The sequence below is a fragment of the Urocitellus parryii genome, chromosome 1, assembly GCF_045843805.1.
Source record: "Urocitellus parryii isolate mUroPar1 chromosome 1, mUroPar1.hap1, whole genome shotgun sequence".
Classification (NCBI taxonomy): Eukaryota; Metazoa; Chordata; class Mammalia; order Rodentia; family Sciuridae; genus Urocitellus; species Urocitellus parryii.
In genome coordinates, this window is record NC_135531.1 from 51230741 (window position 1) to 51248341 (window position 17601).

Below are 17601 nucleotides of genomic sequence, written 5' to 3' on the forward strand. Positions count from 1 at the left end.
ATTTTTAGAATGTCTTGTTGGGTTTTAGAATACATTGCATATGGTTTTGAATATCTTTAGTGGTGGCAAATCATAGTCCTCCTAAGTTATATATGATTTTTAGAGAAAATATGTTTTAAAGTATCAGAAAATAGCATTTTGGGCCAGAAACAAGATGTAAAAAGAGAATCCACGGTATCTAGTATTATGGGATAGTGAGAACTCTCCAAATAGATAAATACCAGGAGAAGATTTAAGAAATAAAATTAAAACAAAAAAGACAAAGAGAGAGAGAAGAGAAAGAAGATGTCTGCAAAAACCATTATTAATAATTGTTATGGCAGGCAGGAAGGAAATAGAGTCAGACAGGTAGTTTAGTTAGAGAGGCCTCAAATAACTGTCAACAAAGCTAAGAAGCACATGAGACTCAAAAAAGTCAGACTTGCTTCTGGTAAGAAGTTTTAAAGAATAAAAAGCTCAAATTTTACAGGAGGAGAGTTAAATTACAAAAACATTAGAAAGAATGAATGGTAAATTACAAACCATATCCAGGTAAATGGAAGAAACAGAAAATATCTGGATATAAAATAACAATGAAGAAAAATAATGAGGTTGGTAAGTTGGATGATGAGGAAGCTCAATTATGGCAACAAAAAAATCATTCTCAATTTATAAGAATACAAGAAGAAAGAAAAAAGAATAGAAAAATAGTAAGAAAAATAATCAGAGTAATTCTCTTAATTTAGCAGATAAAAGATTGAATTGTTATTGGAAAGGCTAACAAGAAGCCTGAGAAGAATGATTTGAAAAAGATACTCACAAATGAGTAAAGTCAAGGTTTTAAAAATATAATTCAGAAAACCCCAGTTAGATTCTTTCAAGTTGATTCCTTGATCTTATAACACTCAAATCAATACTATATATATATAATTGTTTAATGTAAAATAGTTAAAGGGAAGATCACAGCCTTTCCCAAAACAAAAGATCTACTATTATACAAACTAAATCTTGGATTTTAGGTCTTTGTAGTATAGTTAGGTGAATATTTATGATGAGAGTAATTTTTAATAAATTGTCAGGTCAAAACTGTATTATAATGAATACCTTTTATAATTTCATTACTTATCTGAAGTGTAAGGAAGGAATAAAATTAATTTATGCCCATAATATTCATGCCAATATTTTGCCTTGTCTCTTCATGATACATCCTTCAGTTATTTTTATCCTCTACTTCCATTAACAGTAGTTTATTCATTCTTTAGAAGTGAAAAATATAAATGTGTACATTAACATGCCACAAGTTATAAAAGTTTTTTTAATGAAACTAAAATATATGTTTAAAAAAGTACCGGAGAGGATAAAGTAAATAGGGCAGACTCATCACAAATGAACTTTAGATATAAAAAAGTTATCAGTGAAAACAATATGCAAAATTAAACACAAAACACAATTCTATTAGAAAAAATACAGAAAGCTGATATTATAATGCAAATATAAATTCCTGTATGTATTTGGACTGGAAATGTAAATTAGTCAAAACATATCATAAAACCATTGGACAGCCAGAAATAAAAACTGTAATGAGAAATAGTAGAATTACAGTGGAAACATAGGAACTCTGTTTCGTATTTGAGATTCATTTAACTTTGTTTTTTCAATAGTAGATAGCATTCAGGAGGATATTATGAGTATATGTGATAAATTAATAAAGCTTCCTTATTCAAAAAACTTATGAATATGATGCATAAATATAAGAGTAAAATAAACTGAAAACTGCAAAATCTATTATAACACATGGTTTGCTTCCAGAACAACTTTAAATTCATAGTGCAACAGCAATTATTAATAAGTTATAGGGAAGTAGAAATAGTAGATATAAAAAATTTGTGTAAATTGGACATGCCAACCATGATATAACACAAAATTATGGTGTAAAGATTCTAGAAAATTTATACTCATTTATATATGATATTATAAAATTTTATGCATTCCACAAGAATATGATTGGGAAAATTTTAAAGAAAACCTTAAAAGAAAAAGCTGACATCATGAAAGACTTAATAAGAAGTAAGGAAAAAGAATAGGATGGCATAATTTAAAATTTGAAGACACAGGTAACAAAGACCTCTTTCGTCTCCCACTTCCCTCCGCTGTAATATATATATGGGTCTTATATATCCTGCTTTTTAAATGTTTTGACTTGGGATAATAGGGTGTTTGCACATGAGCTCTATTTCTCTGATTTGTATTCTGAAAACAATAATCCAGAGTTTGAGAGAATCTTGGAAATAAAAACAAAACAACCACTACCAAGGTTTCTATTGAAGCATGTGCTGTTTTGAAAGTAAATACTTTATAAGAAGTAGAGAAAAAAACAGTTTTGATTTGGAAACCTATTTAACATTCTGGAAAATAAATCGTGTGATTCTAGTGACATATTAATTCTGATAACCATAGATAACACTTAATTTTAGAAATTGATAAATTATTTAAAAACTTTTTTTTTCAGCTTATTATGACAACACCATTTTTCATAGAGTTGTGCCTGGTTTTATAGTCCAAGGGGGAGATCCTACTGGCACAGGGACTGGCGGAGAGTCTATCTATGGAGCCCCATTCAAAGTAAGACTGAATTACTATTATCATTATTATTTTGCAAGTCAGCTTGGATTGTTTAACTGAAGATGATTGTGCTCCACAAGAATAAAAATAATTTCACATTAGTATACAAAACCAACTGTCATTTAGAATCATGCAAGGATAAGAGCAACACTTACCCTACCAAATATTCTTTCTAAGTTGTCTTATTGCAAGCTTTTATGTTAGATTGAGTACAGGTAGAACTAAAGATGATAGTGAAAATAATGTGATTCATAAAAAAGACCATATAACATATTTTCTGATGTCTGACTTTTTCTAATCTTTGCATCTCTATAAATATAAAGCATTTTTAGAATACTGCATATGCTATTTTATTTTAAAACAATTTACTTAAATCCTTTGGAATCTTAGAGTTGTTTGCTTAGGCTGCTATAACCAAATACCACACACTGTGTGACTTAAACAACAAAAGTTTATTTCTGATGGTTCTGTGGGGGCTGGGAAGTCCAAGATCATTATGTCTGGCAATTTGGATCCTGGTGAGGTGTTTCCCTGGTTTGTATTTGGCTTTCCTACTCTGAGGTCTCACATAGGGCAGAGAGAATGAACTTTGGTGTCTTTATCCTCTTCTTGTAAGGACATGAACCCTTTTGGGTTAGGGACTCATCCTTATGACCTCATCTAACCTTTATTGCCTCCTCCCAGACCCAAATGTAGTCATATTGGGGATTAGGGCTTCAATGTAAAATTTTTGAGGGAATACAGTTCAGTCTCACTTAGCAAAATTTATTTTCAATTATACACAATAGTCTCTAACACAGAATGCATGCCACAATGGGAAACCACAAGGAGAATAGAAGAAGCAACATAAGAAAGCTTTATAAAAAGGTATATTAGTTAAGAGTAAGTGAGAAATTTCTTAATTGCCAACACAGATCTAAGAAGAAAAAGAATATCATACTGAAGAAATTAAGAGGCCAGGGGAATAGCACATTGGTAGAGTGCTTGCTTAGCATGCATGAGGTGCTGGGATTGATTCCCATTATTGAAAAACAAAACAAAGTAAGGAACAGTAGAGGGTTTAAGTAAAAAGCTAAAAATTGTGTTTGTTATTAGTCTGATGGTACCAACATTAATTCCTTTGGGTGAGTAAAAATTAATAGTTCTTAAATAGGGGAATTTATAAAGAACTTTGTGTTTGTTCTAATGGGGTAGAGTATCTGGAGTCTCCTTTCATCTTTTACTGGGTCATAGTCTGATGTATGATTCTTGAGCAAAATAGTAAAAATTTTGCTTTAATTTCTAGATAATGATCTTAGAAAATGTGAATGGTTATTAAAAAAAACTCAGATGTAACTGTTAAGACTATTTTATATTTTACTAAGGTGAAATGTCTCATGGTTTTAGAGCCTACATTCTTGTAGGAAGCATTCCTTTATTCTATTATTTGGTGTAACAGAATAGCTCTTTTTGACAGTTCTTTCCTAACTTGAAATCTTTGTTTTGTTATTTTCAGTTAGGTCATTTTAAACACATTATTCAGAGTTATGATGCATTGAGTTCAGATCTCTTAAGAATTATTCATTACTTCTTTTATGACAAGTATTGATTACATAACATGCTATATAACATATGATTCCAGTATCAGGTCTGGATGCAAATTATGTTAACTCAGAGACTAAGGAATCTGTTAAGTAGTCCTATAAAAACAAGAAAACTGTCGGACCAACCTCCCACAGTGGTTGGGGAGAATCACTAGACTAGCTAGTGAGTGTCTCCGGGCTGAGCGAGAGGGTGAGTGTTGCGACCTGGCCCGCCACCCTGCCTGGCAAAAATCACACAGAGTCGGGAGTTGAGTCAGCCGAGATGGCACAGCAACTCAGTTTATTGTGGAGGGAGAGGACTTATATAGAGAGAGGAGAAGGGAGGTGGGGGCAAAAGACAGGGGCCAATCAGAGATCAGAGTGTCCCCCAGATTGGGGTAGCCTAGGCACTCCAGTTACAGAAACAGAGCCCCGTTACCCTAGTTACAGAAACAATACCCCATTAGGTATGTGTGCCCCGTTGCTGGGGAGTTATTCTTTATGTTTGCGGAAGCCATATCTTGGGGCTGTTCAGGCATGTATATGGAAGCCATTTCTCAAGCTCTCTCTGTCAGGTACATGGAGAATCACAAAACCAGAATCACAAGACTGGGGATTTCCCAACAGTGGTTTTTCTTCCTCTTTCCCAGCGATTGCATTTCCGTGGTCAGCCGAGGTCCCAACAGAAAACCACTTTAGAAAGGCTTTTACCTGCTATTTTGAAAACTGGCAAATGAGTTCAGTACCATGTAAGAGAATATTTAACTTAGGACTGTGTCAAATCACATTAGCACTATCCTGGTAGATTCTTTGAATCAAAAGAAGAAGAGGAAGAGGAAGAGAGGATTATTTCTTGACATTTAAAAGAGTTTAGGAGGAGCAATAGCTGAAGACTTCACAATGGTTCAAAGCTGAATTCCTTGGAGAAATAATAGGTTTTAAAAGTTTTGATGATTTTGACTACGAAAATAAGGAAATGAATCTTAGAAATCTATTCCCCTTTGAATGAGTTCTTTGCTCTATGTGTACGTATGCAACTTTCCACAAAATAGGCTGTATTTATGTCTGAGTATATTTAGAAGACACAGGCTAGTGAATTCAAGTTTAAGAGTACTGAATAGTAAATTTTGGATTTGATTATACTTGAAAATCAGTTAAATAAAACTTTAGCAATTTTTTATTAGACATTATATGGGACCTTGCTGGTTAGCTGCATAATGATTGAATATGAAATGAAGTATCTTGTAACTGAGAACATTCACTGAATTGTTTTTTTATGCTTCAGGATGAATTTCACTCACGGTTGCGTTTTAATCGGAGAGGACTGGTTGCCATGGCAAATGCTGGTCCTCATGATAATGGCAGCCAGTTTTTCTTTACACTGGGTCGAGCAGATGAACTTAACAATAAGCATACCATCTTTGGAAAGGTTTGTGTCCTGTTGTCCTAAACCTGTGATTTGGTTTTTGGTTTTATGTGATTCTTTAGGTTCTGTGACAGATATGATGAATTTATCTAACAGCTGCCTTCATGAAAATATCCCTTGAATTGATTTATTATTTTAAAAAATGATGGAATATGTTCCTATTATAATGAACTTTAGAAGACTTGTGAATTCTTTATCATGTTTCAAGTCAGTTGTTTGTTATGAATTTAATGTTTCTGTCCTTAAAAATCATACTAATGGTATCAGCTACCATGCCATTCAGCAATGATGTTTTTTACATTTTTAGAAAGATACTTAGGGGCTGAGGGTGTGACTCAGTGGTAGAGTGCTTAACAAGCATGTGTGTGAAGGGCCTGAGTTCAATCCCCAGCACTGAAAAAAAAAGTCACATAACACTAGTTTAAAGTTTACTTTATTAATGGTAATTTTATTAATTCCCTTTAGTTTAAAATAGAAGTTGATATTGAAAGCTTTTATTGGAAATGTTACTTTGGATAGTACTAATTTAATTCTGCTCACATTTAATGCCTTTCAGGGCATATCCTTTCCATAGAATTTTCAATAATTCCCAATAAATAGGTATCCTGAAAGTTTTCTTCTTTCATTCTTCTATCTTCTCATAAATATATTCCTATACATTTTAATTTTTAGACCTATTAGATACCTCTAGCTTATTAGCCCCCTGTATTGGTTTAGTAAGAATTGGTTTCTCAGATCCTAGGCAAAACTGGATTTTGTGATGATAAAAGAGGAAAAAACAAACAATACAATTGAAAAACTATATCTTGGGAAATGTTGAATTAAAGGAATCACATTAAAATCATGAAATGTAATTAGTTGTCTTTTTTTTTTTTTTTTTTGATGCTAGAGATTGAACCCAGGGCCTTATGCATGTGAGGCAAGCAAGCATTCTACCAACTGAGCTATATCCCCAGCCCCTGTTGTCTAATTTTTAACACTATGTTTAGAAAATATAGATTAGCCTATTCTTTCAAGACACTCCCATCTCAGGTTTTCTAATGACCATAGATTTTTCCTCCATATTATTTTTTACAAAAAAATAGTGTAATAGGGGCTGGGATTATAGATCAGTGGCAGAACACTTGCCTCACACATGTGAAGCACTGGGTTTGATCCAGCACCACATAAAAATTGAATAAACCTGGCTGGGGTTGTGGCTTAGTGGTAGAGTGCTTGCCTAGCATGTGTGAGAGGCACTGGATTTGATCCTCAGCACCACATAAAAACATAAATAAATAAAAAAAAGGCATTGTGTCTATATACAACTAAAAAAAATTCTTAAAAATAAATAAATAAACGAAATAAAGATATTGTGTCCATGTATAATTAAAAAGCTTTTTAAAAGAGTGTATAATAAAATGATATTTAAGTTACATTTGTACTATCTTTTACAAATGATACTGTATAATTTATACATTAGTGAAAAAATTTAGCAAAGTGGTTATAAGTTGGAAAAGCCACTATTGTTGGCTCTATAACCTCTTTGAGTCTCGTTTTTTTTAAATATAGAAGAACAATAATGATTGTTATTATTAGTTAGCTGTTTATGTGGATTGACTGAGGTGTCTGTTTAATGTTTATCACATTGTTATTACTTACTTACCCTCTTACTCTAAAATATAATTTTGTGTATGATGTTTGAAAACTTGTCATTCAATAAGATGGTAATTGGAATTACATTTTTAATTTTAGTAAAAGATGGTACTAAGTACATATTGGAAATTTATCCAAAAGCCTAGCGAGAGATTGAACCCATCTGTGCTTTTCTCCCTTAAAATGAAGTCACCTTATTTGCATTATGTTTAATACATATATTCTTATGGAATAATATGAAATTATTTTTTATGTATGTATGTATATTTTTTAGTAGTATATGGACACAGTACTTTTGTTTTATTTATTTATTTTTATGTGGTGCTAAGGATTAAACCCAGTGCCTCACACATGTTAGGCAAGTGCTCTACCACTGAGCTATAATTCCAGCCTCTGAAACTCTCTTTTAACTATTTACAAAGTATTTACAAAAGTCCCCTAATTCAAAGGATAAATAAATATATTTGCAATTACATTTTATATTTTTATTAGGTTACAGGGGACACGGTATATAACATGCTGCGACTCACAGAAGTAGATATTGATGATGACGAACGACCACGTAATCCACACAAAATCAAAAGTTGTGAGGTAGGAGCATGATTATTATGAGATATGGGACTTCAATTGCCATTTAAGAGGAGTTGACTTAATATGTTTAAACTACTGGATGATGGTTTTGTACTAAATACAATGATTCACTTATGTATTTAGGCACAATTTATGATTTAAGAATTTTTTAAAGTAAAAAAGTAAAGGTTTTGAATTCTAAGATGAAACTTTATATGATAGTCCAATGAATGAAAAACTCATGTTGGAAAGTTGGAGGAGTTAGATTTATTTTAGCCTAAAGAAATGACTTCATAGTTAAAGAGTTATTTTTTATGAAGGGAGCAAGGCCCTTAAAAGCATTTGATTTGGAGTCAAAATGTCTGAGTTTGTTTCTCTTACTGTGTGTCATTTACATTTTCCTAAGTATTTTTCCTTTTGTAAAACAGAGATAAGACAGAATATCCTTTACTTAATAGCACATAGGTTTCTTGGAAGAATCCAGTGAGACCACATAAGTGGAAGTACTTCAAGTAGTAGATCTATCACTATGCTAATAATATTTATGGGGGGAAATATGGACACTTTTGATGCAATTAAATATTGGTTTTTTTGGAGTGAAGTTTAAAAAATAGAATAATGTTTTCAACATATTTCTTTTCATAGGTTTTGTTTAATCCTTTTGATGACATCATTCCAAGGGAAATTAAAAAGCCCAAAAAAGAGAAACCAGAAGAAGAAGTAAAGAAATTGAAACCCAAAGGCACAAAGTAATCATAGTAGAAACATTTTTCTTCAACTGGGAAAAGCAACACTAATTTATTTAGTTTTTCTATTTCCTTTTATATTAATTGTTGATTAGCAAAGGAAAGACTCCTTTGAACCAGGGAGGTATCATAATATAAGTCTATGGCTTTTTTTAAATGGGCATTTCTTGTATTTAAGTACATTATATAGCTTTAACTTAAACTAAAAATGTATCATTTCAGATGTCCACATAAAATCTGTGTTAATAAATACATAAGTGCCTTGTGTTCTCTATACCAATTATTTATATAAATTATTTGAGAAACATTTTTGCTTTCTTTTAAGTTAATATATGCTTACTTAGTATAAAGAATTTGGAGAGTATAAAGAATAATATAAAAAATATTTGTAATCTTATTACATGATTGTATAATATCTTTAACTTTTTGACTCCTTTTTTAGATACTCTTAAAAATAATCTTATTATAAATGTTTTAAAAATACTATTCTAGATTCAGTATTCTAGATTATTTACTGAAGACAGTCTCTCCAAAAATAAATTTTTTTTAAAAAACAAATTTCAATAGTTTGTGTTAATATTCTTTACATTATTATCTGTTTTATTAAAGCAGATACTGGAGAATTAAATTTCAACCTACTCCTTTACTGAATTATAACATTCTTTTTAGAGATTTTATTGTACTTAGGAATGTTAGATTCAGACAACTCTATGTTTAATCCCATCAAACACAGTTGATAAGAATTGAAGTTTATTAATTGTTGTAAGCTTCAGTTATCTCATCATGTAAAAATGGTGCTTATCATAACTATAACATCTGGTTGTTAAGAAGATTAAATGGAAAGGTCTATGTGAAGACACCCTATAAGTGTTCAATACACGTTAGTTTCTTTCCTTTATATCCTACAAAATAAAGTAAACTAAATTGCTTCTATAAACTCTCAGACAGGACTAGGCACTTTAATAAGCAGTTTAGACTTTGTGGCAGTGTAACTTTTATTCATAGCTATATATTGGATTTTCTTTGTTCTTTGATTCTTTTATTTTGACTAATTTATCTCTGGATGAAAGGTCATTGTCACTATATTTATATATAGTCTGTCAGCACTATAATTACCTTGACAACAATCTCAAAAGGTTTTTTTGTGTGTTTTATAGTGTTTTGTTTTTATTCATAGCATATAATGTTAGGATGATATTGTTGTCATTACTTACATCTAGATTTTAATGTGAAGGATCAGAGTAGAAAGACTTAGTTTTTTTCTCCCTTGGACACACATACACAGATAACACACACATATATACATATATATGTATATATAATCTGACAATTTTATGTTTCTGATTAATTTTAAAATATTAAAATATATTTTGCCAAATACAAGAATAATTGCTACTTTATAGTGCTCTCAGGTCTGTAGATTTATTAGTTTTTCAGAAATCTTCATTTTGCTACTAGTTTTGATAAACATCAAAAATTTATTTCTGTTATACTTCACTCAGTATATATGGTAATGTTCAGGATTTTTGGTCATTAGTTTTATATATGTAATATCAATGGTCTGAGTCCAAAAGCCTTTAGTGAAAATTATAGATGCTTAGGATACTTCTGCTGAAGACTAAATAATATTCTGTTCTTTAAAAAAATGTATTTTTTCTTGCAAATTCTGTCCTATTACTTTAAAAACAGGATGTTTATGAGTTTTAACTTTTTCTAATTTTCTCTCTTTTATGCTTTTTTTATTCTTTTCTTTTTTGACTAGAAATTTTAGTTTACTTTCATTTGGAGAAGAAGCTGAGGAAGAAGAGGAGGAAGTAAATCGAGTTAGTCAGGTAATTTCTAATTTGTCCTTTCATCTGAATTACAAAAGAGATCAGAATGTACTTCTTCGTCATTTTTATATCTCCTACTTCTGCTGTACTTGGAACAGTACGTTTTACATGGTACACACTCAAGTCAGTTTACCTTGGATGCTTTGTAAAATAATTGGTGGTCAGTAAAATAACTTTTGAATTGATTTGCCTTCTTAAAATTGTTGAATTTTTTCTTTATTTTTAATATTGGCATTTTTCTAGCAGTTAAAACTAGACCTGAAGACTTTTGAATTGTTCAACTTTGTGATTCAGATTTTAATTTCTACTTGTTTGGTTTGCTAGATGATAATGATTATTACCATTTTTATAATAGTCACAGGCCAACTCATTTTCATATCAATGTTACTTGCATATATTTTGTTTGCTTCATTAGTTCTCATCCAAGCCTTTTGAAAGGTGTAATTATTACCTCATTTTAGGTTATAATTTGCTCAAAATCACATAAGTCGTAAGTAGCTGGAAATTGAACTCAGGTCCAACTATAAAATCTGTGTCTTTAGATTGTATGTTGTCTCTTGGCCTTTTACTTCACCAATCCTTCCAGTTCTAACTGTGGTTTTCCTTTAACCCACTTTTATCACAAAACAAATTGCTGAAAGGCCTGCAGTCTCTTACCATTGTTTGGATTAAGTTCAGGTATATGTGCCCCAAGAAAATCACCTTCATAGGGATTTTACTCCCAAAGGTTCTGCTATGGCTTCCTTTCTTGAATGTAATTTAGTACTGCGGCCTCAATTCAAAATCATTATCATAGTAATCATAACTTAGTTACTTCATACTGCCTTAGTTACTTGACATAGTCACCTATTTATTTTACCAACATTAATAATAGTATTGACTTAGAAGTACATTATTTTTTTTAATCTTTTTTTTATCCTTGTTTTTTCTTCTTTATCTCTGTGCTTCTTTTATTAGTGATCATGGTTTGGGGAGATAAATATTTTTAATGTTGGGCACATTTATACTCCTTGCATTAAAATTAAATTAAAATGGGATTTCTCTCTCTCTCTCTCTCTCTCTCTCTCTCTCTCTCTCTCTCTCTCTCTCTCTTTTTTTTTTTTTTTGGTACTAGGGATTGAGCCCAGGGGTACTTAAGCACTGAGCCACATCCCCAGCCTTTTTTAAAAAGTTTTTTAAAATTTTTTATTTTGAGACAAGGTCTTGCTAAGTTATTAGGGACTTGCTCAGTTGCTGAGGCTGGCTTTGAACTTGTGATCTGCCTGCCTTAGCCTCTCAAGTCACTGGGATTACAACAAGTGTGTATCACCACACCCAACTCATAAGTTTTGTTAATCTTTACTGTGTCTTTAAGGAATCTGTTAGATACTTTTGATTCAGTTACTACCTCCAGTATACCAACATTCTAAATTCTCGGAGATAAAGATGGATATTTTTTCTGAATTCTTATCCATTATTCTAAGCAGCTTTAGGAAATGTCTCCATATTAGATGTCAAAACTAATTTCATTTCCATGAAAATAGGAGATCAGTGGAGAAGAGGAAAGGGATTGAGGGGGAAGGAAGAGGTACAGGAAAAGGGAAAAACTGTGGGATGAATTCTGGCTTAACTTTCGAATGTACATATATGAATATACCACAGTGAATCTCATCATCAAGAAAACCCATAAATAAATAGCAGAAAGATCAGTAGAATAGAGGGAGAGAAACTGGGGGAGGGAGAAGGAAGGGGAAGAGGGAAGCACTGGGGTCTGAATAGGAGGGTTTATATTCCATGATTTTATGATTATGTCAAATTATGTCAAAACAAACCCTAATATATGTATAGCTAAAAGGAAATAATAAAAAAATTTAAAAAAACTAAATTTATTTTTACATGAAAACCTTTCCCTAGTCCATATAAATATCATGAATCACTGCCAACTTGATATTTCAGGAATTATCTTCTGTAGATGTCAATGAACTAGTTTTGTATTGTTCATAATTCAAATTTGCATCTTATCAAAATAAAATATTTACTATATGCCATGTTTTTTTAAGTATATATGTGAATGGACACAACTATGGATGTTAGTTCCTGGAATTACCAGTATTCCTTTATATTGATGTCTTCTGAAGATATCAAATTGCCTTGCATCCACCATTGCCTTCTCATAGTAGTAACTCCACCCCTGTTTTCCCTTTAGTCTGGAGTATGCACTCTTATTCTTTTTTTTTTTTAATCTCATTTTTCTGTCTTAAGATTAGCTTCGCTATTACCTCATAATTATTTCTACCTCCCTCCTTGTTATGGTTTAGATATTAGGGTATTCCCCAAAAGTTCATGTGTGAGACAATGTAAGGTTTAGAGGTGAAGTGATTAGGTTATGAGCTTGTTAATCTAATCAGTGCAATAATTCCTCTGTAAGGATTTAACTGAGTGATAGCTATAGACCCAGAGGATGTGGAGGAGGTGGGTCCCTAGGGGCAGGTTTTGGGCATATATATTTGCTTCTTATTGAGCAGTGCTCTCTCTGATTCCTGGTGCTATGCTCCCAGCTACTTTCCTATGTCATACTCTCTACTGTCATGACATCCTGCCTTACCTCAAGCCTCGAAGAATGGAGTCGGCCATCTATGAACTGAGATCTCTGAAACCTTGAGCCTGCAAATAAACTTTTCCTCTTCCAATTGTTCTTGTTAGGTACATTGGTCACAGCAATGAAAAAACTGACTGAAATCTCCTTCACTGAACTCCCACTCAGGTTGAGCTAAATACTTCTTTTTGTGATAATCTGTCTATGCCATCAAAATATTTATTATACTTCATTATAATGATTTATTTTTCCATCTTCTAACTGTGCTAAATATTTATTTATATATTTCTGTAAAAATCATATTGTATAGACTTTTTAAAATTCCCATTATATAGATAAAGAAATGAATACTTGGGTTAAAATTGTTCAAGAACATGTAATTAGGAAGTGATGGAATCAAAATTTTGAACTTAGATTTTTGAAGCTTTTTAAGTCTCTAATTTGAATGTGAATGCTGTAAAAGCTGTCTCCTGAAAGGCTAAAAGGCTGCTAAGAAATTTGACTAGTAGAACAGAATCCTGAGGTAGAAGGCAACTGTGCAGCACAGTGGCTGACCACCTGCCCTTCCCCAACTCCCATAGGGTCCTTAATAATCCGTTGAGCAGGCTTGGAAATCAGGGGTGAGAAAGCAGTTATTTTATGAATATTTGTTTTGAAGTTAAATTTCTGGTCTAAAGAAAGTTTTGATCAGAATTACTTTGACTTAACTAGGAAATTAGTTTGATTCTATGTAACAGCAGCATGTGTTAATGTTCAAAGCTTATCTTCTTTCTGCTGCTTCCTATTGTGTCAGTTAGAAAAAATGATATATTTAATTTGATTTATTTTGAGAACTTTCACTCCAAAAACAATTTGTGTTTGCTGTTAAGACTGCACTGTGAGAGAATACCATGAAGATAATGCTGGCTTGCTTTTTATTTTCACTCTTCAAACTGAGACAAACACTTTGAATGGTATAGAAAGACTAAGTAAAGTCTTTCCTTTCTGCCAAGAAAATTACAACCCACAGTTCATTATCAAAGGAGCATCATTATCCTAGTATTGTGTCATTGTTATTTCTCTCAGTTGACTCTTTAACAGGAGTGCAGGGTGCTGTGTGATAAAATGATCACCACACATCTATATTTTAAGACTTGTTTATTCTTCTTTTCCCTGGCTGCCTACTGGATACCTTTCTATGTGAATATGTCACTAGTTATCCAAGTCCTGGCCAAGGCTTACTTCCTTATCTTTTCTTCCCATACTTCTTTGTTTTGTAACTCCTCTTTCTATTCCCTGGTGTCAGTATCCTCCAAAGAACTTTAGATTCAGTTCTGACTTTTGTCTTTTTCTCTGTATTACCAGTTAGTTGCACTATTCTAGCAAGTTTTCACCAAAGCAATATCTCAGATCCATTTTTTTTTTTTTTATCTGCTACTATCCTTATTCGGGTCCTCCATATCTCTAGTCTGAACTGCTGTATTATTCTACACACTGCTCTGCTGTTCCTTCCACTCATAGCTATCAGAGTGGCCTTCCTGAAGCTTAATATGTTACTGTTGCTCTCTGCTGATTATAAAAATAAGACTAAATTTCTTGGCCTGTTATTTTCAAGTCTCTACTTTTCAGGACTCTCCTTCACCAACTTGGCCCTTTTATCTATCACTTCTTAAACTTCTCTGGTGATAAAATAACTTGTGCTACCTTCTAAAAAACAAGATTCTTAGGTCCCATCTCATATCCCCTCAATCAGAATTTCCAAGGAAGGGGCCTGGGAAGCTGGACTTTTTTTATAAGGAATTTTCCTGGAATGCATGACAGGAAAATGTAGGAACTTTGCAGTAGCAGATTTGATTGGCCGATATTCTGCATTTGTGCCTTCTTTCTCTCCCACTTCTTTTATGCCTTTGGTCTTTCCACTGTATAAATTGTCCAATTGTCCCATCCAACCTCTGGATATCAAAATCATATTTATTTTCAAACACCCAATATACTATTTTTCTAAGTGTCTTTTAGGTTTTTCCTAATCTTTTTCTAATTTAATCTAGGCCTCTTTGTATTCCTTTATATTTTCCTTTTAAAAACCTCTTTTCCCCCCCATTATCATTACAAGAAGCATATGACTGTGTTCTCATTTTATACTACTCTAACATCATGCACTTTATTCTCTGCCTTTTTAATTGCATAGAGTCGTGGGCCAAGAGCTCGTTGGAGGTAGATTCTGAGTCATAAATGAATGACAGTGTGTTGGAATCAATTTGGTTTGTGATCATACAAACCATACTGAAGCTTCATTTCTCACTGACACTATGTGATTTTGAATAACCTAGTCTTTCTGAGTCTCAGTTTTTCTTTTTGCAGTATAGAAATAATATGTACTAGGTAAGATTATGAGATAAGGAGGTAGATAATCATTATTTTGCTACATTACGAAATCTTGAAAAAGTCTTTGAAAGTCAAATATCTTAAAATAGAGCAATAAACTATATTTTATAGTTAGTATTTTATTCTCAGCTAAAAAGTATAAAACAATATCTAATATGATTATAATTATTATATAGACACTGAAGTCCTCATGCCTAACCAGTCCAGAGGGCTGAAGAGCAGCTCAGCCTCTGGAAGCCAAAAGCTTGGCACAGTAGAAGTACTGCCCTTCCTGAGGGTCTCTGATAATAGTTTGAGCAGTCCTGGGAAGCATGGGTATACACATGACATCATGCCCCATCAACAACCTATTTTCCTCTGTGAGTGTGTCTTAGTACATTGCAGCATTTCTGGCCTACAGAATTTAGCTGGTTTGTCTACTTTATATAATGGACAAGCAGGTAGTTTTGTTTGAGAAAAGAGAACAACAAAAAATTGTTGAAATTTGTGTGCTTAGAGAAAAGGAAATTGCTCTAGAGTGCATGAAATAAATTTTGGACTGATTTCAAATGGAAGTGTCTTTTTGTTTATTTTGCTTAGGTACAGTTCTTCAGACTATGAGCATGCCTCAAGTACATTTTATCTTTTTGGTAATATAAAAGCTTGGTAAGAAAAAGGAAAGCTAGCTGACTATTGAGAAAATATAACCAATATAGTTTTTAAAAATTTAGCCTTACTATCTTTACATTTGTGGAATAACTAGTGTCAAAGCCAAGTAAATGCCTTTTAGAATCACTAATAACAATTTGCAGTTTCAGTAGTTGCATGAAATTAAATATTTCTAAAGGGCTTTAAAATAATGTTTTCATTATTATTTGCTTATCAAGTTTCTTATTTCAGTGACTCCTTAGTGTTAAGCTTTATTCCAGAATCCATCTGATCACAAGTTAATAATTGGTAAGGTCTGAATTGAAGCATTACTTTATGTGAGAGGAGAAATAAGATAGTCCTCTCTGGTTTGTGGATTATCAGTGTGGGATTACAGGCACTCCATCACCCCACTTGTTTATTCATGACAGGGTGTCTCTCCCACATGGGTTAGCTTTCCTCCCTTATTTATTCCAGTATCTTTCTACTACCTGATAAAATCTCTTTAGAATCATAGAATTTTATAGCACAAAGGGATCCGGTCCAACTTCCTTTCTTTATAGATGAGGAAACTGAGACACTGGTTAAGTGACTTGCCAGACTGACTTCATTTCCTTTTTGATAGGATTGCATGATAGAGGGATGCCATAATAATCGTATCTTGGATTCAGAAAAACATATTGTCAGACTCTCATGATTTTCTTGTGAATAACATGAAGAAATGTGATCCAGGAGATGGTGTAGTCAGATAGATTTATAACTAATTGAATATTTCTGTCTCATGGGTGCTTTGTTGTCAATCTGTGCCTATTTTTTTTTTAAAGTAAGTAGAACTATATTGGGTATACATGTAAATTCTATACTTTAGTTCAATAAAATCATCAGAATATATATGGCTAAATAAGCCCCAGTTGAATTATTAAGATTAACATATCTGGAGTAAGGAATTTAACATTCTCTGCATTGTCTAGATCACATTTGCAGCATTTTGTTCAGTTCTATACATATTTAAGAAACGTATTGACAAACTAGATCCATCCTGAACAAGGGAAGGTGGTGAAAGGGATGGGAACAATGCCCAAAACCACTTGAATAGAGAATGCTTAAGGGACAGGATATACTTGGAGAAGCAAACACTAAATGAAAATATGATCTTAGACTTCAAATATTTGAAGAATTTTATATGGAAGGTCCCTTTGATGATCCTGTTTTTCTTTAATAGTAGTTTCATACAAATGTCTGTTTGGGTTTTAAAATTCATTCATGAATACTTGTGTATAATTTTTGTGTAAATCTTAGAAAATATTTTCTAAGTAAGTGCTTACAGTCAGAAAGGTAGTTTTCATAAGGCCAGTTAAATTATAGGTCCATTAAAAAGTTTCCCAATAACTAGATTTTGATACAGTGATGAAATTACTCCATATTCAAAGCAATACACAGTATTTCTCTCACTGACATGTTAAGATTTTTACATCAGACCCAGAGTTGTAGAAGAGCTTTTTCTTACCCAGAAAAGGCTATATTGATAGACAAATAAACTGCTTTTGAGAATAAATAAGAATGTTTTGTCCTATTTTACTTTAGCCTATGAAATTAAACTTATCCCCAAAGTTGGGAGTTGTATTAGCATGATACAGATTGCTGCCATTGTCACAGAGGTTGT

General features: G+C 32.3%; 1 protein-coding gene across 1 annotated transcript in view; it reads left to right on the forward strand.

Annotated features, from left to right (window-relative positions):
- Window positions 1-17601, forward strand: part of Cwc27 (CWC27 spliceosome associated cyclophilin) — a 212955-nt gene that overhangs the window by 10419 nt on the left and 184935 nt on the right. The window contains exons 3-7 of the mRNA XM_026390852.2: window positions 2489-2601; window positions 5449-5592; window positions 7717-7815; window positions 8440-8543; window positions 10303-10372. Coding sequence (XP_026246637.2) covers window positions 2489-2601; window positions 5449-5592; window positions 7717-7815; window positions 8440-8543; window positions 10303-10372 — 530 coding nt within the window. The remainder of the gene's footprint in view (window positions 1-2488; window positions 2602-5448; window positions 5593-7716; window positions 7816-8439; window positions 8544-10302; window positions 10373-17601) is intronic.